Here is a 27,461-nt window from a genome sequence, read left to right on the forward strand (position 1 = left end):
CATTTTATATTGGTTTAGCTCAGTGAGCTAGACAGCTGGTTTGTGATGCAGAACAAGGCCAGCAGCGCAGCTTCAATTCCCGTACCGGTTTACCCGAACAGGCGAATGTGGCGACTAGGGGCTTTTCACAGTAACTTCATACGTGTGACAATAAACGGCTATTATCATTATTCTCTCCTCTTCCTCCCCCCCCCCCCCCAATCGCACTTGAATGGCTCCCTGCACCACAGTCAGTTTGTTCATCCTCCCTGCAGTTTCCGTCCACGCACAGCAAGAATCTCGAACCTGCTGGACAAGGGCTGAGGCTCCTGCAACCCTACCTCCTGGATTCCTCTACCCGAGTCTCTCATAGCCACACCCTCCTGTCCCTGACCACTGGCCAAATTCAAGGTAGTTAGTCTAAAGGATGCGACTGCCTCTTGAAACAAAGCGTCCAGGTACCTCTCCCCTTCCCTGATGTTTGCAGCGTCCAAAGCGGAGACTCCAGCTCATCAACTCTGAGCCGAAGTTCCCCGAGCAACCAACACATAATACAGATGTGGTCACTAGGAATCACAATGGGGTCCACCAGCTCCCACATCAAGCAGGAACATCACCTGGTCCTCCACTCTTATTTTATTTAATTAGTTTTTAAGTAAAAATTTTCACCTGGTTTTTATGTCGCTCTTTATTACCTTGAACTGAAAGCAACTTATCGGTAATTTAAAATGGATTTTCAAATGTAGCACAGATTCCCTATGAGCCAGTCCCAGCTTTCCTATAACATCACTTTTCAGTATTTTTCCCCAATTGTAACACTCTGGGTGTATCACTCACTTCCCAGGCTGCTCTCTGATTTTCTCCCTCTCCCGGTGTGAAGGCTGCAAAATCCCGAGGTAAGGTTTTTATATCGCGCACCTTCCCAGGCTGCTCTCAGTTTTCTCCCGCTCAGCTTCCAATGCGAGCTGCACCTGTTAGTCCCACGTCACGTTCTGAACTGTGAACTTCTGAGAAAGATGGGCAATCAGGAAGCACCAGCACATTCAAGCACTTCGGAGAGGAAAGGGGGTTGGGTACTAGTTTGCAAAGATATCAAAGGTTGGCCTTTTGAGGACAAGGGGTGATGACTGCAGATTTGACGGGGAAAGCAGTCCAACTATCCTGGCAATGAAAATAGTACACAACCTGGCACATCTTGCAGTGTTGGTTATCAACAATTTAAAAAAACAGACCTCAGCAAAAGGGCCATTGGTTTATCCTATTTAAGTCCGAAAGAAAGGAAAAAATGAAGAGTAAACAGTTAAGACTGCCATTAGCATCAGCCAGAAACCAACGTGATTGCAAGTAGAACTACAAGTACAGAATGGATAAGAACACTTTTTGAAGGGATCTTGCGTAAAGTGTAACTCTAAGAAAGAGTCATACTATAACTTCTGAGCTCTCCAGTGTTGGATTTGGGGGGGATTACCCCGAAGATGCACTGATGAATTCCTCTTGAATGCTCCCGGGGTGGCATGGTGACACAGTGGCCTCACAGCACCAGGGACGAGGGTTCAATTCCGGTCTTGGGTGACTGTGTGTGGAGTCTGCACTTTCTCCCAGTATCTGCATGCTCTCCCAGTGTCTGCGTAGTTCCCCTCCGGGTGCTCCAGTTTCCTCCCAGTCCAAAGATGTGCAGGTTAGGTGGATTGGCCATGCTAAATTGTCCCTTAGTGGCCATAGACGTGAAGATTGGGTGCAGGGATAGGGTGGGGGAGTGGGCCGAGGTCAGGTGCTCTTTCAGAGGGTTGGTGCACTCAAAATGCTGAATAGCCTCTAGCCTCCTTCTGCACTGTTGAGATTCTATGTTTCTATTGTAAGGGTTTGCATTGCAATTGCCCAGATGTACACACTTCCTTTGGACAATTGACCTACACTGGGAACCATCCAAAAATGAATGGTTCCAACTGGGTTACACCACCAATAGTTATCCAGAAAAGGTTAGAAGAATTAAAATATTTTCTAACTTTTATAAATGACCAATGACTCTCCCCCACCCCCCGACCCTTGTTCCACATACTCCATCATACCAGATCACCCCCTATGGTATCCCCCAGTGGACCCACACCCCCACAACCTCCAATTGCCCCAACCTGACCTCCCAAATCCTATCCACTTCCCTTCTCCCTGGTCTTGTCAATTTCACAGGGCCCATTAAACTTACCTGCTTTACCGCAGCCAGTGCAGTAAAAAGGACCATGATGTCCTTGAATCTGCTGGAGCTGGTCTGCAATAGGATCAGAGGGGTCTTTCAATGCTGGCCCCAGGCAACTCTGGCAATCAGAAGTGTCAATGTAATTGTCGAGAGCAGATACGTGTGTATTTATTTCTTCTAATTTCTGCAGACCATCTCTTTCTGATGCTAGTTGGAAGTTCTGGCCCCGTGTTTCTCTCTCTCCCTCCTTGAGGAACCCCCCCCCCCCCCCCCCCCCCCCCAACTACCCTCTTAATACACTGAAGCTGAATAAACGTAGAAGCATTTGTTTCCAGCCTGTCTTGCTCAGTAACAATAAGTGATTGCAGCGGGTTATTGAGCATACACAAAACTTAATTTTACAACATTTAAGACTCAGACGCAAGTCAAATGAGTAGTACTCTCTTTTTAATTGACAAATGAGGAGAAATACACAAACATTTACTACACACTAAATCCCGAGATAAATGTACCGAAGAAATGATAAAGTGAATGAAAACTTCACTTTAATGTAATACCATGGAGACATTTACCAGTACAGACAAATTAAGCAGACTGAATACATAAAATAAATAACTTCTATAAAATCTCTAACTTTTGAGTTACAGATTAATGCTCAACAAGAGTGATCTACAAATTATACTTATATGTATAAACAATTGGAGAAATTGCAAAAGGCAATAAAACTGAACACAATAGTTTCTAAAACAGCAAATCCACAAAAATTCTTGTGAACCAGCCAGAGATTGAATTTGGCAAAAAGGCATTATAGGGATGTATGTCAGATTGGCCACTGCGTATTCCATATTGCAACATCTTAGTATTTGGTCCCAGTGGTAGACAAAGCTGCCTTTATTATTTTTACATGTATTAAAAAAAGGATGGGCCACTTTAAATTAGCACTTTGTAGAATGTTTTTCATTTGCACTAAAGTGCTTTGGGAAGTTAGTAAGATGCGTGCTCTGATACTGTGAACATTATTAACAAGAGCATAAATCATAGGAGCTTTTCTGCAGTCAGTCAGATTAACCGGATCTATGCAATGGGAAAGCAATCATCATATCCCTGTTCTGTATTAGTACAGCACTGATTAGGTCTCCAAACATTTAAACTTCCAAACTGCTCATCTCCCGTGTTTGTTGCTGCTTACCCAAGGTGGAAATAACTGTCTACAGTACTTGCCTTACCATCATCATTCACAAGCTTATTTTTGTAATATTTTATGTTCTGGACCATTATTAGGAAAACATGTACAGCATACAAACAGCACAATCTTAATAATGACCCAGGTTAATCTAGTGCAAAGAAAATGCTCTAGTGTTTCTACAGATTAGAAACTACTGCAATAAATTCTCAACAGACACATTAATCTGCAAAGTCAATTGAAGTTCACAAATACACAGAATTCACCATGTCTAAGGGGGGGGGGGACATTTCACATTCATGTCATATAATTCAAGTAAAGCACATTGTTGCATGCAGTGCGTCATTAGGATTTTTAGTAAAAGTGTACCTGTGGGCATGAGAAATTTTGATCCCATGTCCACGCAAACTGCACAATAATTGTGTTCTTCCAAATGTAATTTTGCACTCTGAGCTTCATAATACTTGGAAGCATGTACGGTGAAAGTTCAACTGACAAATCAAATGCACTGCACAACATTAAAGCATATCGGCTCAAGTGTAACGATTCTACAGTGGGCTCACACCAATGTGCTAAAGAAGCCCTGTGACAACACTGACTGCACCATTGCTGCTCTTAAGAGTGGAGAATTAACAAAAATTGGAACAGATGGACAAAGGCACCACGACCAACATGGCTTTAGCATACTGGTAGTGGATTTCTTGGCTATTGCAACTGCACAGCACAGGAAAAAAAATAATTGACATACATCACTTGCGGAAGATTAATTTGCTTGGTCTGGCATTCATCAATTAAACTGGCATATGCGGAAGTTACTGCTGACAAAATAATTTTCCCTAAAATATTTTGGATTTTAAATCCCATTTCCAGAGAAGAAAGACAAACAGATGATTTTATTAACAAGTTTAAAACTAAAGACAGCAAAAAAAAAGTGCAATTTGATTCTGCATAATTTAACAGCAATTAAAATACAAAAGAAACTACAGAGTAGTTAGCCTAAAAGTGGGCATAGGGAGAATGTTAGAAACTATTGTTAAAGAAGCTATATGAAATGAAAATCGCTTATTGTCACGAGTAGGCTTCAAATGAAGTTACTGTGAAAAGTCCCTAGTCGCCATATTCCGGCGCCTGTTCGGGGAGGCTGTTACGGGAACTTATCAGGGCACTTATAAAAATTCAAGGCAATCAGGGTCAGTAACATGGTTTTGTGAAAGGGAAATCATGTTTAACCAATTAATTGGAGTTCGAGGAAGTAAAGCGCTGTGGATAAAGGGGAACCTGTGAATGTACTGCATTTAGATTTTCGGAAGGCATTTGATAAGCAATGGGAATCTAATAGGGGGTAAAGAATTGTTTTTGCTAAAACTGTTTGCTGATTATTACACGGTTAAGTGCAATTCCTCAAAGTGAAGTTCAAAGAGATTGATTTTGAATGCAATTCTCACCTCAAAAATATTGCAGGGCCATATGGTTATTCTGGAAAATAAAAGCTCACGGTATAGCAGGTAACATGTTCGCATATACAGATAGAGGATTGGCCAACAAGAAACAGAGTTGCCATAAATGGGTCTTTTCAGATTGGCACGATGAATGGTGTGCCACGAGCGCCACGATGAGTGGTGTGCCACGAGGATCAGTGCTGAGTCCTGAACCTTTTACAAGTTATAAAAATGACTTGGATGAAGGGGCTGAAGTTAAGGATGCAAAATTCGCTGACGACACAAAGAAAAGTAGGAAAGTCAATGGTGAAGACATAAGGAGGTTACTTTCCTCAAAACGTGGTGGAAGCAGTTTTGAATATTTTTAAGGCAGAGCGAGATAGATACTTGATTAACAAGGGGGTGAAAGGTTATTGGGAGTAGGCAGGGATGTGGGTTTACGGTTATAATCAGATCATCCATAATCTTATTGAATAGCAGAGCAGGTTCGAGGGGCTGAATGGCCCTGCTCCTAACTCATATGTAACTCAAAAGCAGTAGCAATTAGTATAAAGAATGTTTAAAAGACATTCAAATCCGTACAGCATTTGCCTCGACATACCTTGTAGTTTTTTTTAAAAAAAGGAAATTTACGAGGAAATAAAATGATTGGAGAAATTGCCCACTATTTAAAATTCTTACCCAACATTCATCTCATGAATAGTGAAGCTTCTTAAATGACCCAGTGAACAGATAAATTATCCAAAAGGTTTACGTTCAGTTCAGACACGGAAAACAACACTAAATCAATAATATTCTAGGCAACATATTTCATTAATGGAGCAATAAGATTTCTCAATAAAGACAAAAACGCACCAATTGCAGGGTTTGCTTCTTCAGTGGTATCATAATCCCAATTTTCTTTTGGAATATGGTAGATGAATTTTATTTAGTGATAGTTTCTTTGTATTGCTGGCTCTTAATTCACAGCATTTACACAGCATATATTTACAAGAGGTACAATTCGTTTGACTTGGATAAAATCTAATTTCCTTTTACATATAATAGATGAAATGAACACATTCATGAAACAGATCACTAGGCATTCTTGAAGAAAACCAGAAATCAACCATAATCATGAACTGTACCAATAACAAAATCAGAGTGGTGTCAGGGTTTGGCCCATTTCCAAGCATGAAGGGGGAGATTTGGAATTAATGTAAAATACTGCTCAAACTTTTCAACCCTAAATTGCTTAAACTGGAAATTAAGTTTGTGTAGGGTCAGCTAGTGAAAAGGTAACAGGGTTAAAGGCTGTGGCTGAAAACAATGTGACCACTACTCTCTCATTAAAAATGTGCATGGAGTACAATTTCAACGGCTGGATCGCGATTGCCCGAATTCATTTAGTGATAGGGGAAAATAATGTTAAACTGTGGTAAGACAAAACATCCAATGGCCCATGGCAGACAATTATTTAAAACTGTGCACATTGAGAATTGCCTGTGAAATGTGTTAAGTTTGTACTGCACCCAATGAGTTTACATTTTGGAGACCGCCCATGGAGGTTTCAAATTAATATTAGTTCTGCAGAGGTCAAAGTTGCATTTTGACATATTTCAGCAACAGGGAAATGCTGTATTGTTTAGCCAACTACTAATGGTGACAAGAAATAAAAGGAATTTAAATTTTTGCTCTACTTAGCAGAACAATAAAGCCATCATTTCAGCTATTCAACTTAGTTCTGTAATCACATGAAACCCGATTCAGATAGATGTCAATTGCTTTCAGATAGTTTCACTCCAACATCAATATTATATGAAGGCATGTGTGCTTCAATTTACTGTTGTTTAGGCTACACTGGGAGAAGCACACTGATTTACACCTGCAAGCTCATAAACAACACATTTTTACAATTTGGAGATGCCGGCGTTGGACTGGGGTGAGCACAGTGAGACGTCTTACAACACCAGGTTAAAGTCCAACATGTTTGTTTCAAACAGAGCAGTGCTCCGAAAGCTAGTGTTTGAAACAAACATGTTGGACTTTAACCTGATGTTGTAAGACGTCTTACTGTACACATTTTTACAGTAACTCACATTAATATTACAGCTTGGTATCATCAGTAATTGGCCATTAAGAACCCAAATTCAAATGTTGATAATGTAGAATCCTCATTGCCTATAATGTGGATAGTTTGTTAAATATGAAGGAGCAGAAATTAAGAGCTGAGAATTTTTAATGCCATTTTTGATGCATCTTGTCTATACTCAACAATACTATAAGTAGCCAGGATTTTATGTTCATTAACAAGATTTCTAACTGGCCAGAAATTCATGGCAAAATGTTTGGTCTTTAAAGAAAAATAGCTTTCCGTGGTAAAGAAAAATCATGCAAAGAACTGATTACATTACAGGAACATTAAACACGAAACACTGATGCATGCATTGTTTTTGCATATCTCTACTGGCCCACCAAACCCAACATTCTGTAATGAAACATAAATTACATTTTTCACACATGCAGTAGTTAGAGAAAGTTTTAATTATCATTATGTTTGGGAAAACAATAAGGAAGGCACTAGTTTCAGTTAGTACTGACCAAGAAGTAGCTATTACTTGTCATATAAATAAATGGGTATGCCATTTATTTTGAGAGTCCACAAGAGCATTGTTTTCATTTCTGTGACTATTGATGAGCAGTTCTAAATTTAGCTCTCGGTGACTATATATATTGCCATATCTAGCTCCACATTTGTAACTCGCAATATATTCTGATGATAGCAATGAATTTCCCTCTTTCACCCCCTCTCCAAAAATAGTACTGTGCTTGGCTTTAGAAGGGAATTATAGATTTATAAAAATGAATGATTTTTTAATACACTTGAAAGGGCGACTTCCACTTTGAACATTTAATATTGGCAAATGATTATATAGCAAACTGATAAATACTAGACAATAAACAAAAAGACAAAGTTAAAAATGTGAGCAAGCTATTATTCAACTAAGCATAAAAATATCAGAACATGTAAAGGCCTCATGTTACAAATATTCTTCTAAGGGACTCGAGCTATTTAACTAGCTTCAACTACAAGTGCCATTTGAAGGGAAGGACTGACTGCAGGCAAACGGATGAAATTGCAAATTGCATCTTAAACTTTGCTGTTTTGATGTGGACAGACAATGGCCTTTTCTTCAGATAGTTTCAAATTATATTAATATATCAGATATTTTCAACAATTTATATAATGCAGCAAAAGCTTTCCATGGAGCTTTACAGAGAAATAATCAGACAAGAACTCACGCTGAACCAAAAACTTAGTCAAAGAGGTTGATTTTAAGGTGATTCAATTAATTGAAATTTGCAGTGCAGAGAACAGCCTCTGTTGGCTCTTTGAAAGGGCTATCCACACCCTGTAATTTCTCTCCAGCCCTGCACAATCTTCTTGCTTAAATGTCCAAATTCCTTTGGAAAGCTGAATCTGCTCCCATACCCTTGTCAGTTAGTGTATTCCTGATTTTCAAGCTAAGATTCTCATCTCCCCCCTTAAAGGATGAGGGCTGGAGAGGGAAAGAATTTCAGAGCATGGGGCCTGGACACGTAAAGGCAGGGCTGCCAAAGCTAAGGCAATGGAGCGGGAAGCACAAACTGCCTGCCAGGAGAATCTCGAATTCAAGACAGTGAGGCAAATTTGGAGGTTTAGAGGATATTACATAGATAGGGATGGGTAATTCCAAGAAGGAATATAAACATAAGAATAATAATTTTACTTTAGAATTGTTAAGAAACCTGGAGTCACTATGGGTTAGTAAGGATAGGGGTGAAAAGTACTGTAAAAGTGGGATCTGGTGCAGGAATGCGAAGTATAAATTATAACAGTAGTAGCTACTGCCCTGTGTCAGAGACAAATGCCTCACCAATGTATGGCACAGTCTGAACTAATACACAAAAGAATTAGTGGACAAATTATCTCCATTCAAAACAGTTGTGTTGTCAGGATGGACACGGCTCTGCAACTACAGCTCCATCACTGGGTGTGCTGGCTCCAATACACTTGGGGAGGTAAGGACTAACCTAGCTGCAGAGTGACAAATTGAAGAGCAAGTCATCCTGGACTGATGCTGTGCACACACTGCAACTGAGCAACTGAGATCTGACAACAGATGCTTAGCCACCCACCAAGCCTGGAAACCATATGGACATCTTGGGGAAGAAATTAAATACAGCTTTAGAACAGAATTGAAAATAGGGTTAAAAGGAGCTATGGGTTTGTACAAATTGAGATTATTGCTTGCAAACATATGGCACAGAGCAGCACAATAATATTCACAACTGACTTACAAAGCCATCATTAATTGAACAGAACAATCTTTCCTCTTCATCCCACCAGTGATGTCATTAAACTAAAATGGGCAAATTTGGAAATGGATTCATTCTGCTTCTAATTATGGCTGGTTTGGTAAACGGGCACGACCACAGACTAAATTAATATCACTTATTTGAACATGCACATCTAGGTTAAGAAAGGGCTGACTTTGGTGACGCCACAAATGCAGTGGATGCATTCCATGCACATTTAGTTGCAGTGCCTGGGACGTGACTGCCAATGATATCCCAGGCAGTCGTCAGCATCAAAGATGGTGCAGGCCAAACTGGACTGAGCCAGAAGATAATTACACCTTGAACTGGAAACTACAAACAATGCTATATCCTTTTTTGAAAAACCTCCCTTTTTAACAATAAAAATGGTAATGTTTAAGCAGATTGAGTATCAGATTATTCATGCAGGAGATCCATGTTGTACTGTTCCTGGGAAGTGTGCAAAGGGAAGATGCACAGGGCAGTTTCCTCTATATCTAACTGGTGCTGTATGTGCAAGAGAGCGGCAGCCAGTGAGGGCACGGGAGAGGATGGTAAGGGTATGGGTGACAGGCAGTAAGTGGGAGGCGGCGAGGGCTCAGAGAGGGGCGGCAATCGTGAGGCAGTGGGTGAAGTGATAAGGGTTCAGGCCAGCAGCAGACAAAATGGCACAGGCACAAACTAATGCCACCAGCTGTCAACATGGGGTGAATCTGCGCATGTGCCAACCGAAATCGTGCACAAACGCTCCTGTTCAGCGTCAGGTGTTACAGAAGAAATAATGATGAAATGCACATAGTGTATGCAGTGGTTGTGATTTTTGAATTTCTAGGCTCTAGTGGCTCATTGAACAATTTATATTTGTAACACAAAAATATCTTCACTCAAAAATTGAAGGAAGCTCAGCCTTTTCAGTGTTGAATGCAAAAGAACTGTGGGAAAAAGTTAAAAAAATAAAAGTACAAGTTTAAAAAAAGCTCCCTTAGCATGTATTCCCGAAGCACCTATACCATACCCAAGACATTTCAGTGGTAGATTAAGTATGCGTTATGCACATTTATTGAGCAAAAGAAAAACAGTAAAGCGATCTTGTTTTGCAAAATGGGAGCCAACTTTACCAGATTAAGGTATTGAAAATATGTATGGGGAAGACAGCAACACAATTACCAATACAAGCTTAAGAAACTGGAATGAAGTGGAATTTATGAAATGTAACCAGCATATGGAGGCTCAACATTTCTAGACCTTTTTTGATCAATTTTAGATATGCCAATTTAAGTTTACTCCTGTAAATAGCCCCATTATGTCCAGTAGTCATTTAGTCATTTACATTTAGCTAATTTAATTTGAAAAAGTCTCATTGGCTCAATATTCTCCAGTATAATTTTGAACAATGGTCAGTTTTTTCTTCTGAGGGTTTGCAGGTAAGTTTGCAGTAACATTTGGAAATTAATTCAGACAATTTTTTAAAAAATTGGCAGAAAGTGGTTTGTGTAAACTCTCCTGAATCCACAATAGTCAACTTGCTGTTGAGAGATGCATGAATAGAAAGTGCACAGTGGAAGGCAACATTGTGTAAAAAATACTCCAAGTCGTTCTCAGCCATGCTACTGCTGTTGGTACCGTAAATTAAGTTCCCGCAGTTCCCGCTCTCGTACTCTCCGTGACTTGTTGGACTTTGTGGACCTACTGGATCTCGTAGACTGGGCTGACTTGGTGCTTTGGCATCGAGATGAAGCTCTCTTCAAAAGGTTCTGAGATATAGAGCGATGTAGGTTCTTCATAGAGGAGGAGGCTGCCATGCTTACAATCCAGGGATGTTTCAAGGCCTGGCCCACAGTCAGTCTTTCACTGGGATCCACAGTAAGCAGTCGGTCTATAAAATCCTTGGCTAGGTTTGAAACACTGGGCCACGGCTAAAAACAAAAAATAAATTGAAGAAACAGTAAATCATTACAATTACAGGATAACTCTGACGAATCGCTAAAATTACATTAGCAATTTGATAACATGAAAGTAATAAAAGTCAATACTGAGAAGAGAGCACTAGGTCCTGGGGTGAGAAGAGTGTCAGGGTTTTGGAGGGAGTTGGGGGGGGGGGGGGGGGTAGAAAGGTGGTGGAGGAGGATGTGGAAGGATGGACGAGCAAGGCTAATATGCAGTTACTCATGGAGTTTAATGAATTGATAATAAAGCTTTGTTTTGCTACTGCAGAGACAATTGAATATGGGCAAACAGCACAGCATGGAATTATATATGTTCAAGGGGAAAAAAATCCTGTCTAAAAAATATTTTTCTCAAGAAAACCATATCACTTGACAGTAAGTATTGCTGATTGAAGAGACATACTGTCAAAGCTTTTTGTCTTGAACTCATCAGACACAAAATGCTTAATTTCAAAGGGAAAACTAATTTATGCCGCATGAGAAAGAGAGGTGTCAACCAATCAGCATTTCACTACTTGGAATTCTGGGAGTTTCACTGTCATTTTGGACATCACCTCTCATTACAAATCAATTATGTCAACTGTAAAATGGTGCCCTTCTCTAGTACACCTAGATGTTGGACATTTGTGTTACCGAATTTGGTATGAAGTTCTACCTGTGGTGGTATTGGATACACAGATCTTTACAAGGTTTTCTATTTTTTAATTTAATATACAAACACTGTTTACAACCACAATCTGTCAGTATTTCACAAAGGTAATGACGTTTGGTAAATCTTGAGTAGATTAATTGAAAGGTTGAAACAGTATTTATATCTAAATATTTGTCTACATGTCTAAATAAGTCCTGCGTAATGGTCTTCAACTCTAGTTTTGTCTCAAGCTTTTTGAGGTGCTGATATGATACACTACATGAATACAACTATTTGTTTTATATGTGCAGTTCTGACAAAAAAAAACTTTCCCCCGCATTCCATCCAATCCAAACCAATTATCTACGTTAGAGTGAACTAGGACTGAGTGTGCGCAATTTTGTCTGCAACCATTGGGGGGAAAATAATCTCTGCAGCAGTCAAACTCAACAATTCTAAGGGTAAAGTCTTTTACCCATCCTCTCTGGAACGGTGCACTGGGCGGGACAATGACAAAGAGAGGACATTCTGGGGCATTTCACCTCAAACCATTTCATCCATCAGCCTAGCAACAAGTAATCAAATCCCACATCCAATAAAATCAACTGTCATTTACCATAGCTCAAGTACAATAATAGTCACTAACCCACAGCTTTGCAGTTTCTTGGTGTTAAGTCCACTTATTTGCTTTGCTATGCTTATTCCGATTATAAAGTAGCAGCAATGGAGCACATTTTGATTCTTTAAATATTTTACTATGTGCAAGTTTAAGATTTATACAGTGTCAACAAATGTTAGAGTTCAATGTAATAAGCCCTCTATTATTTGGCACTTGGGGATTAGGTTACTTATCAAACGAATAGTTCTTTAACAGGGCTGATACCAGAAAGATTCTGGTCCAAACTTTTGGTGTCCTGGGACTACAGAGTTTCTTTCCAAAATTCACCAATGCAGTCAGATGAGGGTCGATGTCATTGCCTGGGCTTCAAATTGCACAGCTGTCTGGTGGAAGTCCAATTCTTTGTAACTCGAGTTGCTAGATCAATTGTAAAGCTTTATGCCAACACTTTATGCCAACTGCTCAATGTTAATCATTTCTCCAAGACGAGCAAAGAATTTGCACAGCCTGCAAGTATAGTATCAGGACACAGCCCAGGATTTCAAGCAATGGCGTAGAGAAAACAGTGTTGACTGACATAGGAAATAACCTGCTGCTTCTGACAAACATGGGGTAGAGTCAGAATTGCATGCAGACTACTTCAGTATTTGACAGTGAAAACATTGGGATTCCCAGGTTGATGAATTAATGAGGCAAAACACACGTTCTATTCCACACCTCATTTCTTCCAGTTCTGCACACTCAGCAGTTGCCAATTTTCTGTTAAATAATGCAGATACTGATTTTATCAAGTTAAAATACAGTCAGTCAGTTAAAAAGTATATCTGCACGATTCATTGATCCTCGGGTCAAAATTCAAGATGGGACGATTGAGGCAAGAAAAAATGAAAACAACAAAAATTCACTCCCGACAAATGTGCCAGTATGCACCCTAAGCATAACCAATAATCATTTGGCTACAAACCATCTTCAACACTTTTCACTCAGGTCAAAATATTTGAACTTTTCTTTTCCACCAAGATTATAATGCGATCAACAAAAAGTTTATAAGTGCTGCAAAAATATTTTTTTTGGAGGAAACAGTTACATAGCTCAAAGCACCAACAAAATGTAATATTTGTTAGACCATTACGGAGGGTATCTCTCAGAGAGATAGGAGAACAATTGTACCACTACACATTTTTATCAATTGCACACTAATATAATTTTTACATTTACCATCCTAAATATGTGGCTTCCTTGGTTGCACATAATATGATTAGGCAACTGCACAATATTAGGCAACTACACAATATTAGGCAACTACACAATATTAGACAACAGCTCAAGCCAGACATCCTATCACATAATTGACATGGACAGCACAATGGCATAGTGGTTAGCACTGTTGCTTCACAGCGCCAGGGGCCAGGGTTCAATTCCTGGCTTGGGTCACTGTCTGTGCGGAGTCTGCACGTTCTCCCAGTGTCTGTGTGGGTTTCTTCCGGGTGCTCCGGTTTCCTCCCACAAGTCCCGAAAGACATGCTTGTTAGGTGAATTGGACATTCTGAATTCTCCCTCAGTGCACCCGAACAGGCACTGTGGTGTGGCAACTAGGGGATTTTCACAGTAACTTCATTGCGGTGTTAATGTTAAGCCTATTTGTGACACTAATAAAGATTATTATTAAAGTTTCTGCCCAGGACCAAATAAGAGAACATGTTAACACAAGCAGCTTTCACTCACTTTTGGGTACGCGTGTTTGAGATTTTAATTTCATAGTAACAAAGGATAGTACTGCACAGAACGAAGCCATTCGCACATTCAAGTGTGCATCGGTTCTTTCAGGGAGCAATCCGGTTAGTTCCACTCCCCAACTCTTTTCCCATATCTCTGCAAATTTTTCTTCAAGTACTTATCCAATTCCCTTATGAAGGCTATTATTTAATCTGTATTGAACACCTTATCAGTCACCCTACTGCTTGTTGGAATATATAACTCGGTCAAGTGCCTTTTTCACAATGTGACACCACATACAAAGATTTGGTTGCACCACTTTACTAAAGATACTTGAGAGGCAAAGAAAACATTGTTTGTGGAGGTGGTGTGTATCCAAAAACATTCAAAAAGCTTAGATTTCAGATAGTTTGCTATAGCTCTCACAGCTGCAGATACTGGAAACAAATCCACAGGAAGCTTAAAATTGTCACATTACTAGCAACACACCCCACACTGGAGTGATTCAGCACAAATGCAGGGCTCATCATGAAGATTTAGTGCAAAAATAACCCTCACTAATAATGAACATTACATTCTAAACCATCGCAAAAAATGTTCCATAAACTAAATAAAATGTTTGCATGGGTTTTCTGCTTCCGGCAAAGTAATTACTGGGTATTCAAAGATCAATTAACAATACATGATTTTGTAATCTTTGTTGCAACATGTTAAAGTATCACTTCTGTAATTAGTATAATGCGGTTATCAGTTTTGAATAGAAGATCTGTGTCCGGTGATTCAAATGTCCGGCAAGACTTTTTTTCTTCTTTTTTAAAATAAATTTAGAGTATCCAATTAAGGGGCAATTTATCGTGGCCAATCCACCTACCCTATACGTCTTTGGGTTATGGGGATGAAACTCACACAGACACAGGGAGAATGTGCAGACTCCGCACAGACAGTGACCCAGGGGCAGGGATCAAACCCAGGTCCTCAGCGCTGTGAGGCAGTAATGCTAACCACTGCGCCACCCCAAGATGCCTGGCAAGTTATTTGGAGAACAGGAAAAGAAACCATGTGTCACCCAGCCAGTAAAATTATGTATTCATGTCTTCATTAAACAATCCCACAATTATTAATTCAAATTGTTACCACTTACAAAAGCAACATACAGGTTTGAAAGAAAAAAACTACACTGCTGTAGGATTTGTTGAGAATAGGTTGGTGCTACTAGATCAGCAGCTTTAGATCATTTAGATCATTAAAAATACACAACTTTAAAAATTTTACATACTCTTTACAAAAAAGGCCTCTAATGAAAATATTAATTTTGTAGATAATTGTATCTGCAAAATGCCATAAAATAAGCATATGAAGTCTTGTATTGTTAGGCCTGCTTATTTCCCAATTAATCAAAGCTTTGTCCACTTGCAGGCATTCTTTTATGCACTATTTATATTAACAAACTCAATAATAAAGTAACAAAAACAGGGAATACTGGACAATCTCAGCAGGTCTGATAGCATCAGCGGAGAGAAAAGGGAGCTAATGTTTCGAGTCTGGATGACTCTTTGTTAAAGCCTGCCATTCAGACTTGAAATGTTCCTCTATTTTCTCTCCACAGATGTTGTCAGACCTGTTGAGATTATCCAGTATTTTCTATTGTTTCAGATTCCAGCATCCATAGTAAGTTGCTTTTATCAATAATAAAGCAGTCTAGATAAGGAATTCAGTAATATCTGCACTCTCTTGCTAGATATTGGAGTGAATGGAAACTGAGGTTTAGGTTGATGGGATCATGCAAATAGACGTTTCTGGACCTGTTACTTTGACACTCATTGGAGCCAGCATATTTTACTATGTAATGATCTGTGCAATGTAATAAATATTACATTTCATAAGTGTTTTGGAAGAAACAAGGATTGACTGTACTGTTTCTTTCCACTTTAAAAATCGGGACGAATAGGATTGAAGAGGCACTGTGTGATAAATAAGGTCTTACTGAAGGTAGAAAAATTTGAATGCAAATTGATATTAAACAAATGTTACCTTAAAAGTGCAACAATATTCAACTACTCCAAAAACACATGAGAGAGGTCTTCCCAGTGTCATGCCAAACATTTATACTCATCCAAAATCAGTGAGTTCAGCACAGATCAGAGTCTGAACCTACATCTTGATTGTACAGTACCTCTTCCCACAATGTATTCACCTACTGAACTAGCAGGCATGCCTAACATGCACACAATCAAAAGTGTTAGGATCACTCAATTATTCCATACTTCTTCTCCAGCTACGTAAAAATGCTGCACTTCCAATATCTATGTCCCTTGCAGGAACTATAAAGGCTTGGAGACAGACAGCCATTTTACAAAACAAATATGAGCTGGGCAGTGAGTGAGAAAATTGCAAAATAAATGTTTTGTATAGTTATTGCTCTGGCCTAGGGATAAATATTGACTATAGCACTAGGAGACTCGTCTGCCTTTTGAGGAGGTCCACAGAACTTTTTACATCGTAATGAATAAACAGATAAGCCTTAATTTAATGGCTCATCTGAAAGACAGCACCTGACAGTGCAGCATTCCTATTCCTTCAACACTGCGATTAAGTTTTAGTCTTGATTATGTGTTCAATTCCTGGAGTGAGACTTCATCCCAAAGCTTTCTAACGCAGAGCGCGAATGACATCGCTGAACCTGATCTGGTGGATGCAAAAGATTCTCTGATACTACTCCAAAAACACAGCAGAGAGGTCCTCCCAGTGTCATGACAAACATTTATACTTCAAACAAATTAACTGAACAATTTCTTCATTGCTGTTTGTGGAACTTGCAGTATATAGCTGAATATTGCCGCACTTTAGTGAGAATGTAGTTTAATATCAATTTACTTTCAAATTCTGCTATCAGAAAGCTCTTGTTTTACAGGCGACTGGGAAACAACTTCCTCGAGACCTTTATCAGCACATAGTTCTTTAAAACAAAACTAAAGCAGCGGGCCAATTTTCAAGATATTAAAATATAATTTGTCAACTTTGTTTCTTTTTAAAATTATGCCATCAATTTGATTTCAAAGGGAAAATTTCAAAGGGATTGTATTTAAAAGCAGCTTTTTTAACAAGAACAAAATTAGAAAAGGAGGCGGAATGTGATTTGCAACCTGTTGCTCTGAAATGATAGCTTGCTGGGGTGGCTATTTAATAAGGATAGGAGTATTTATGGACCAGAGGTTTAAGGTCAAGAGTTCATTCTTTGTACTTTTCAATTGATTTTTTTCCCCACCCCTCTCCCTTGCGATTGCTGCAATGGTACTGAAATTATAATGATTGTTTGCACTCAATAACAATTGAAGATAGACCACCAGAGGGTGCACTGCTGATCAGTACTCGACAACAGTCTCCTAAAGGGATAGATGTTCCTAGATATTTACCATTAGATTGTTTGTCAAACATACATTGGACAGCAAAGGAGTTACATTTGCAGTGGACAGCATTTACAAATAATCCAAGATAACTTTTGAAGGTTGTGACAACTGGGGCAGTACTATCTGATGCCTAGTCATACAAACACCCACACAAAGGCACAGGAACTGATAGCTGTCTAATATGCATTGAAACAGTACTAAGCAACCCCTTTTTCAAAATCACACAGTCTGACAATCAGAATCGACTGGCTTTTATTCTCTATCAAGATTTAGAGAGAATTTCTGTACACCACCTGGGAGAATAATGAAGTGAATCCTTTTTATTAAAAGTGAAAGGCCTTATCTTTTCACAGCATACAGTTCTATTTCAAGTTATCAAGTATCTCATTCTGAAAAGGTCAAAAATACTCAAAAGAAATCCTATATGCAACATTCCTATTCACCAGCCTCTCGGTGTTCCTTAGGCCGTTCCTATTTCCCAACAGAAACTTTGTCTCTCAAAGACGCAGATATGTGATGGCTGTTCTGCAATGAACCAATGTAAACGAAGATAGCAGGATACTGGAGAAACCTTTACTGAACTCTATGGGAAACTGGGGTAATGAACAAGGGAGCCTCAACCTACAAAGTTAGGCACCGAAATGTCACACAGTACATCAGTAACTTCAAAGAGAAAGCAGCCAGTCTACTGGGAGGCTCAAAATACTTGAAGGATTGACATCAGTTTCATACTTTTACTGCAGTGAGATATCCAACATCTTCATATTACAATTATTTCCCACAACTATAGCCAGATTTCTTTATAATTAATTTTTAAAATAGGTATTGTGACCAGGACATGTGTAAATAAAATAATTTATAGATTTGACAGCACTTGTCATATGGACCTTATAAACTAAGTTACACCTGCCAGACAGAGCTTACAAAACACTTGCATATCTGGCTCTCTGAGAAGAATGTGTGGTGAAGGAATTTGCGCTGTGTGGCAGTTTGGCTTAGCACAAACTCCTTTCATCTTTCAGGTCTGAAGTTGCATCCAGCTCAGATTGATTAAAATGTTTCTTTCTGCCAATTAAAGGGTCCCCTGTGAAACAAAGGCTGAATTTTAAACCTAGATGATGTGTGAAGGGTGATGGGGGATGGTTGATTCTTTGAACCGCCAGTGAGATGAGCTTTCTCTGCCACCCTCGCATGCAGGTCGCCCTGGGGCAAGGTGTAGTAGCTGATAACACCCCCTCCCCGAGCACAGTCCTAGAGTCGTACAGCTCAGAAAAAGGCCCTTCAGTCCATCGAGTCTGCACCGACAATAACTTTCCTTAATCTCGCGCTAATCCCATTTACCAGCACTTGTCCCATATCCTTGAATGTAAAGGTGCTCACCCAAGTGCTTTTTAAAGGATGCAAGGTTTCCAGCCTCCACTACCGTCCCAGGCAGTGCATTCCAGATTCTCACCACACTGAATGAAATGTTCTTTTCTCAAACCTCCTTGGAATATCCTTGATTGTTCGACAACACATGCAACTAATGAAGAAGTTTTGAGGAAACCACAACACAACTACAATTCTTTGTGCATGCCCTTCATAATCAGATTTAGTTCAGAACTTCCCAGGATGCCACAAATTCTCTCACACAACTCAGACATTGTACACTGTTTAAATCCCTTTCTCCTATTATTACATACTTTAATGCAGCATAGATATATTGTTAAAATAGTTAAAATATTACATCTGCAATGTGGCCATGTTTAAAAAATGGGAGGTCAATCACATTAATGTCAATGGTAGGGGAGCTTTTCAAAAAATTAGTGGGGTGGTGGACTTCAGATGGCGGCCATGAAGAGAGCAGTCGCACATTAGGTGGCTCCCTCTCATGGCGGTATTTTGTGGTCTTTTCCCCACCCAATAGGCAAAGTATTTGATGGCAAGAGGTGCAGCAGTGCCTGTAGAAGGTGTTACTCCTCTGCTGTGGCTGGTGGATCCACAAACTAGGAGTGGGGCGAGAGTAAAAGAACTGCTGGAACAGGAGAGTCTTTGTGGTGTGCCACAGGATAAGATGGAGGAGCGCAGGGGAGCTGTTCTGCCAGCCCAGTGGTCAAAGGAGTAGCAAATAATTCCTATATGCAAAGTTCTGTCAGCAGAGGAAGGAGGCATGTCAGACCTAGCCAAGGTGGTGGAACTGATTAAGTTGGGGGTCAAGAGAGTGGAGCAGAGGCTGGAATCCCAGGGACAGGCAATCCAGAAAGTGGAGGAGGCAGTGGGGGAACACGAGGACCAGTTGGCCTCATTGGTGGCCGAGGTGGGGATGATGCGGGAGACCCAAAAAGATGCCGAAGGAGAAGGTGGAGGATCTGCAGAATCGCTCCAGACGTCAAAACCTGAGGATCGTGGGGATGGACGAAAGCATCGAAGGTTTGGAGGCCGACACGTATATGGCCAAAACGCTGGAGAAGCTGATGGGGACGGGGCCTTTCATCAGCTGCTGGAGGTCGACCAAGCGCACAGGGCACTGATAAAGAGGCTGCAAGCGGGCAAGCTGCCAAAGGCGATGGTGGTGTGGTTGCACAGCTTTCTGGATAAGGAAAAGATCCTCCTCTGATGGGCGAGGCAGACTAGGAAGTGCACCTGGGAAAGGAATGAACTGTGAGTGTACCAGGACCTGGGAGCAGAACTGGTGAAGAGAATAACCGTGATTAACTGGGTCACAGCTGTCCTCTTTAAAAAGGGTGAAGTTCTGAGTTCTTACCCGGCCCGCCTCTGGGTGACTTTTCAGAAGCCTCGTACTATTTCGGCATGCCAGACGAGACAATGGAGTTCATGAAGGACAATGGACTGGAAGGAGAGTGAGGACATTGAACTTGAGGATTTTGTGCATGCGTTTGTTTCGTGAAAAACTTTTTTTTCTTTGAAGAGTTTTTGATGGCGGGGTTTCTGGAGGGCAGGCCTTTCATGGGGGACATCAAGGATAGTGTACCTTTTGTTGCTCTTGGGGGGGGTATTGGGGTGGCAGAGAGGTTGGAGGTCTTGGGTGGGGGCCACCATGCCAGCTGGGCAGGCTAGTTAATGGGAGGGAAGTGGGGGTTGTCAGGGTGTGGCGCAGGTGGAGGCGCTGATATTTTGTTTAAGGGGGTGTTGCTGACAAGGGGTTGGATGTGACGCAGTTGGAAAAGGATCGATGACAGTGGACACCCGAGGGTGGGCCTGGGGGTTTGCATGACACGGGCTGGTCTAAAGAGACATGGCCGATCGGCAGGGGAGGGGGATGAGAAGCCCCCGCAACCGGGCTGGTCATGTAGAACGTGAGAGGGCTGAATGGGCTGGTTTGCTCGTGCACCTGAGGAGTCTGAAGGCGGACGTGGCCTTCCTGCAGGAGATGCACTTAAAGATAGGGGACCAGACAAGGTTAAGGAAAGGATGGGTGAGACAGATGTTCCACTCAGGACTGGGTATGAAGACAAGCGGGGTGATGGTGCTGGTGAATAAGTGAGTGGGTTTGAGGTGGGGCATACTGTGGCAGACCTGGGCTGGGTCATGATGGTGGGTATGAAGCTGGAGGGGTTGCCAGTGGTCCTGGTGAATGTTTATGCCGCAAACTGAGGTGGGTGCTGAGGCTGATTCCTGACTTGGGCTCGCACCGATTTATCATGGGGGGCGGTAGTGTGGGTTTTAATACAGTTAGAGCCGAGTTTGGACCGGTCGAGCCCGAAGTCAGTGAAGGTGCCGGCAGTGGCAACAGAGCTGAAGGGGTTTATGGAGCACATGGTTGGGGGGGGGGGGGGGGGGGGGGGGAAGAGTCCTTGGTGGTTTAGGAGACTGGGGAGAAGGAGTTTTCATACTTCTACCACGTGCAGCAGGAGTACTACTCCCGGACGACTTTTTCATGTTGGTCAAGGCATTGTTGGTGGGGGTGGTTGCTTGGGAGTGTTCAGTGATCGTGGTTTCTGAGCATGCGCCGCACTGGGTAGATATGAGAGTGGGGGCTGGGGGGGGGGGGGGGGGGGGGGGGGGGCACCGCCTGCAGTGGAGGCTGCATGTGGGGCTGTTGGTGGATGAGGAGAGGCTGCCACGCTGTGGGAGGCGCTTCAGGCGGTAGTTAGGGGGTGGGGAAATTTATTCTAATTCAGGAGCAGAGGGAGAAAGCAGAGTAGGCAGAGATGGCAAGGCTGGTAGATGGGATCCTGAGGGTGGATAGGAGGTAGTCGGAGGCCCCAGAGGCAGGGCTATTGAAGGAAGGCAGAGGCTCAGATGGGAGTTTGGGTTAGTCTTTATTTAGTTCAATGTTATAGTTTGTTTTATAATGCCTTGCACCATGGGTCATTTTGTTATACTATAGACAGTATGTAAATACAAGTTGTTGACCTTTTGAGTGTTACAGAATTTTCTGTGTTTGATTCAGATTACCAGCATCTGCAGGATTTTGCTATTTGACTAACAATCTGCCTTTTTTTGCAAAACATTCCATAAAATCACATTTTTGTAAAGTCGAACACACTAATATTCAGGAGAAAGAAACACTAACATGCTAACATACTGAGAAGGTAACAAGGCTTGACTTACTCAATGCGATTTTTCACACATACTCATTGTGAAATAACTTGCAATGAATGCCAATAGTCTCAGTACGCAGATTCTATAATAATTTAAGTCCAAATTCAACAATCAGTAAATAGCACTGCTAACAATGAGGTTTCACTGCCATTTTGCTTAGGGGAAACCTTCATAACCCATCAATAGCATTTGCAATGCATAGCTTCTACATAAATAACAACCATCAATCCATGCTTAGGACCAAATCAACAAGATGTAAAATAAAAACATAATCTAGAATATATTTCCATGTTTCAGTACTATCGAGGCACCGCTGTCTGTTTTGTAATGTTTTGCTCTCAAGAAAATCCCCATTGAAATTGGTTCAAATTAAAATGTACACTGCCATATATAACACGTCACCTTTACCAGCCAGGATCTGCTGAGACTAATCAAGCCTATAGAATCAGTGACTGGTCAAAGAGTCAGCTTAATTTTCAGATCTTTTGATTGTCCGCCTTGAGAATAACCTTGGTTTATTCACTCAGTGACTCTCCACACTATTTGGCAGGGAGTTTGTGGACTGTTAATTACATCCTGCAGTCACTCATTTCACCAGTTGTTTCATCTTGTCTGTGTGCCCACCCAATTTTTAAATCTGTCTCTGGTTCTGAAACCCGAGACCTCAGAAACTCAATCCAATTGTTTTTCTGTAACTCCTTTAATGTTCTGGATTGTCCATTTAGTGATTAAAGATGACCTTCACGCAGTCAACGTTTCGACTTGATGCACCAGAATAAAACAATTACCCTGCACACTGATGTTATTTAACTGTACTGCAGTCTTTGCTATAACCTTCTCTCCATGTAGCGCCCAAAGACATTTTTCCACAGTATGCTGTCGTATATACTATAACTGTCAGGGCTTTAGATTTGGAACATAATTCAAGTTTCCCCTGATCTTTGCTATGTTACTGACAGGAAGGGGCTTAATTTAAACAGCCCTGATTTCTCCCCTCATCACCTGTCCATAAACAGAAAGGTTAAAAAAAAAATTAGATTTCCCCCTTTTAAGTGTTTTCCCCAACCCTTAATTTTGGAGTGTTCCAATCTTCTATGAATTCCACAGGGGAATGCTGAACATCGCACTCTGGTGTGCCAGGCACTGGGATCATAGCACTGGGTTATTCTCGGTCAGTTTAGCACCGGTCTATTCACTTGAGTAGCCTGGGGTGCAGTTGCTTGCACCCAGGGACTGGGGTTAGGTCAAGGGTCAGGAGAGTGGGACGTTTTAAAGGGTCTTTGGCTGCTCTAGGGGATCCCAGTTTGGGGCATAGCACAACTGGAGTGTTCCAACTTCCGGTCCTAGCGGCTTCTGGTGGGCACAGCTAAAGGTGGGCACAGCAAGAGATGGGTAATTGACCCCTGAACTTGGGCCAGCCTTTCTGGGCTGGGATGACAAGAAGGTGACCTTCTAGAAGGGATCTCTCCTGCATTTATACCAAATATGGTAACAGTGTAGTCGTCAGGTGGGATAAGCATGGAATCCAATCTGGTTGGGTCCCTCTGTTGATGAGCTGGGTGATGGGTTCTGTGTCTGTTGGGACATGACAACTCTTCCTGTACCTCCAGGTGGCATATCAACTGAGTGAGTCATCACCGTCAATCCAGGCAAATTTGGGAACTTTTCAGCTCCATATTTAAATCTGTCACAAAACAGTCAGTGAAATGAATCACTGACACACAACTCATCTTCGTTCTGCCATTAACACATTCTAATCTCTTTATGTGACACCATCAGCACCCTTCTCAGCCTTAATCACCCCCATTTACATTCCTTTTGTATTTCTGCCACAACATCCTTGTCAATCTCCACCTATCGCTGGCCCTCTATCCAGTCCCACTGCTCCACGCTCCTCACAACAGAATAAATCTGACCCTATTTCTAGTTATCTCCAGCTTTGACAGAGTCATTCGGACTCGAAACGTTAGCTCCCTTCTCTCTCCACAGATGCTGTCAGACCTGTTGCGATTTTCCAGTATTTTCTGTTTTTGTTCCCGATTCCAGCATCCGCAGTAATATGCTTTTATCTCAGTGAAATTAATCACTGGCTTCCAGGCCTTTGGCTTCGGAGCCGGCATTCTCCTAACATGTTCCCTGTCCTCTGGAACACCACTGCCCTCTAGTGGTGCAACCCCAGTTCTGGTGACTTTTCACCTGGGGAGGCAGTTTCATCCACAACTATGGGGGGATTTTGAGAATTCCTTGGGTCTACCTCCAAATTCTGAAAGGTGGGTTTGGGTCGCCAGATCTCCTACTCATCCAGCAGAGATGTAGGTTTCTTTTGGTTTAAATGTGGGCAAGGTAAGCCGCTCACGAAAGCAGTGTCTGCTCATGGATTTTCCAGGCATCCCTCTTCTAAAAGTGAAAAGGTTTCAGACAGCCAGATTTCTGGCTCCTCCAACTGGCTCCCTTTTTACATTTTCTGGATGTGTCTGGGGTCTTTAATTTTAGGATATTTGGAAAATCTGTTTCAGATTCTAGGGGTCTTCTCTGTACCTCGTTTAATTTTACTGGCCTTGCTTTGGCTTTGCTACCTCCGAGCAGCTCTCGCCCAATGTCTTTGGGGCCATCCTACCGTTTTGGGCTTCTTGACCCATCTCCAGCTTTCTGCCTTCTGCAGAATTTGGTCGCAGTTTCACTGGGGGAGAGAACACCACGGACGTCGATACATCTACCTAGGAAGCAACATTTCCAGGGAAGGTGATGTAGAGATTGACATCCACATAAGAATTGGCAAAGCAGCCGGCGCCTCTACATGGTCTGGGCATCCAACGCCAGTAACACTGTCATGAAGCTGCAACTTTACATGCGCACAGTAGTACCTACTGCAATCCATGCCAGCGAGACAAGGAAAAGAACAGCAAAGGTCTTGGGTAAGTAGCCAACATAAGATTCTGGCAACACATGGAGGAGCAACATCAGTTATAAAGATGTGCCACAGGAGCTGGTCAGAAGTGGCTGTGGAACATCATGATGGGAGATGCCTAAAGGGGGGGGGGGGGGGGGGGGGGGGGCAGGGCATGTATTTCACCTCCCAGCCATATGCCCTGCCAGAGTGGCAGTTGAATGGACACCATCATATGGAAAAAGGCAGCAGGGCAGGGCAAAGACGACCTGGTGAAGTACATTTAAGAACAAAGAAAAGTACAGCACAGGAACAGGCCCTTCGGCCCTGCAAGCCTGTGCCGATCATGATGCCCTAACAAAAACAAAACTTCTGCCTTTACCCGGTCCGTATCCCTCTATTTCCTCCCTATTTATGTACTCATCCAGATGCATCTTAAATGTTGCTACTTTGCCTGCTTACACCACATCCTCTGGCAGCGCGTTCCTGGCACCCGCCATTCTCTGCATGAAAAATGTACCCCGCACACCTCCCTTAAACTTCCCCCCTTTCACCTTGAACCTATGCCCCCTTGTATTTGGCACTTCCACCCTTGGAAAAAGCCACTGACTATCCACCCTGTCTATGCCTCTCATAATCTTGTAGACCTCTATCACATCTCCCCTCAAACTCCATCTTTCCAGTGAAAATAATCCTAATTTATTCAACCTCTCCTCATAGCCAACACCCTTGAGACCAGGCAACATCCTGGTGACCCTTCTTTGCACTCCCTCTACAGCTTGCACATCCTTCTGATAATGTTGTGCCAGAACTGCACAAAATACTCCAAATACAGCCTAATCAAGGTTTTATTTAGCTCAAACATGGTTAAACCAGGTACAGAGAAGACCCCTAGAATCTGAAACAGATTTTCCAAATATCCTAAAATTAAAGACCCAGACCCATCCAGAAAATGTAAAAAGGGAGCCAGTTGGAGGAGCCAGAAATCTGGCTGTCTGAAACCTTCTTTTCACTTTTTCTTGTACTCGGCTGATGAAAGCAAGCATGCCATTTGCCTTCTTAATCACCTTGGCCACCTGTGTTGCCACTTGCATGCCTAGATCCCTCTATATGTTAATATTCCGAAGGGGTCTGCCATTTACAGTATAATTCATACTTCGATTTGATCCTCCTAAATGTCCACCTCGCATTTGTCCAGATTAATCTCCATCTGCCATTTATGTGCCCAAGTCTCCAATCTATCTATATCCTGTTGTATCCTCCGACAGTCCTCGGCACTATCAGCAACTCCGCCAATCTTTGTGTCTTTCCGCAAACTTTTTTTTTAAAATTTAGATTACCCAATTATTTTTTCCAATTAAGGGGCAATTTTAGCGTGGCCAATCCACCTACTCTGCACCTTTATGGGTTGTGGGGGCGAAACCCACGCAGACACGGGGAGAATGTGCAAACTCCACACGGACAGTGACCCAGAGTCGGGATCGAACCTGGGACCTCTGCGCCGTGAGGCGGTTGTGCTAATCACTAGGCCACCGTGCTGCCCCATCTTTCCGCAAAGTTAATCTGACCACCCACAAGGAGGATCTTCAAGAGCAAAACATCACTTAAGCTGGGGCAAACAAAATTGGGTTGGACCGGGGCTTGCATCCCATAATTCCGCTGGTCTCATGTGGGGCAAAGTCTAAATGTAAGTAATTTAGCTCTACTGTATCGTTAAGTCACTGGTCTTACAAATTTTCCAAATAAAAGAAAAACAGAAAACACCCCACTTTAAAAATAACAGAAAATTTGCTTTAAAAATTAATTAATCTTAAGTGACTTTAAAAGAAAATCTGCTAACATTTCTAACTAAACCAAGTCTGAGTTGACATGATGAGGAACAAGCAGATGTAGCTGGAAAAAGATTTAGATTTTCCCAACTGTATTTACCTGAATTAGATGCATAACAATACACAGTTATACCATACCAGGTGCCTCTGGTTAGCTGCAGATTACAAAACGTCAGTTCTACAAACTGAATGCAAAATTGGCAATAGTTAAGAACTGACAGACATTTCCACTTTGCAATTTCACTGATATCATGAAAAACAATCATTGCATGGATTAATTACAAAGCCATGATCTAACTGAAGATCCAAGGAACAAATTCTGAAATGTTCTGTTGTTACAACAACTTAATAAGCCCAAACCTACACCTAGTCATCCGTTTTTTTGAGCTTACACTTTTGAAATTGGCTTGTGCCCAGTTCAGGATATGATAATCTGATGTAATATTGAATGGACGACCGTCACATAAAAGGGAAAGTAGCAATCTAGTCATTATTTCCAAATACGTGGTAAATGCATTCAAAAAGAATGGCTTTATGATTTCACTATTCACTGACCTGAGCAATTTTTCACTAGTCTGCTTTTTCTAGTCAAAGTTCAATGAATTCAAATTGAGTTTGAAAATGTCTTTGCGATTTTAATGAAACTACTCAATTTGAATTGCTGGATAATTTGAACATTGTGGGTAATAACTTCAAATTCTCAGTAGACTTTTAAAAAACAGCTTGCCAGTTGAATGCAGAAAAAGAT

General features: G+C 41.5%; 1 protein-coding gene across 1 annotated transcript in view; it reads right to left on the bottom strand.

Moving 5' to 3' along the window:
• Positions 1–2,603: 2,603 nt before the first annotated feature.
• pskh1 (protein serine kinase H1) overlaps positions 2,604–27,461 on the bottom strand; it is a 59,138-nt gene continuing 34,280 nt past the window's right edge. The window contains exon 3 of the mRNA XM_038806814.1: positions 2,604–11,049. Coding sequence (XP_038662742.1) covers positions 10,741–11,049 — 309 coding nt within the window. The 3' untranslated portion in view covers positions 2,604–10,740. The remainder of the gene's footprint in view (positions 11,050–27,461) is intronic.

This window comes from Scyliorhinus canicula, chromosome 9 (genome assembly GCF_902713615.1).
Source record: "Scyliorhinus canicula chromosome 9, sScyCan1.1, whole genome shotgun sequence".
Taxonomy (NCBI): Eukaryota; Metazoa; Chordata; class Chondrichthyes; order Carcharhiniformes; family Scyliorhinidae; genus Scyliorhinus; species Scyliorhinus canicula.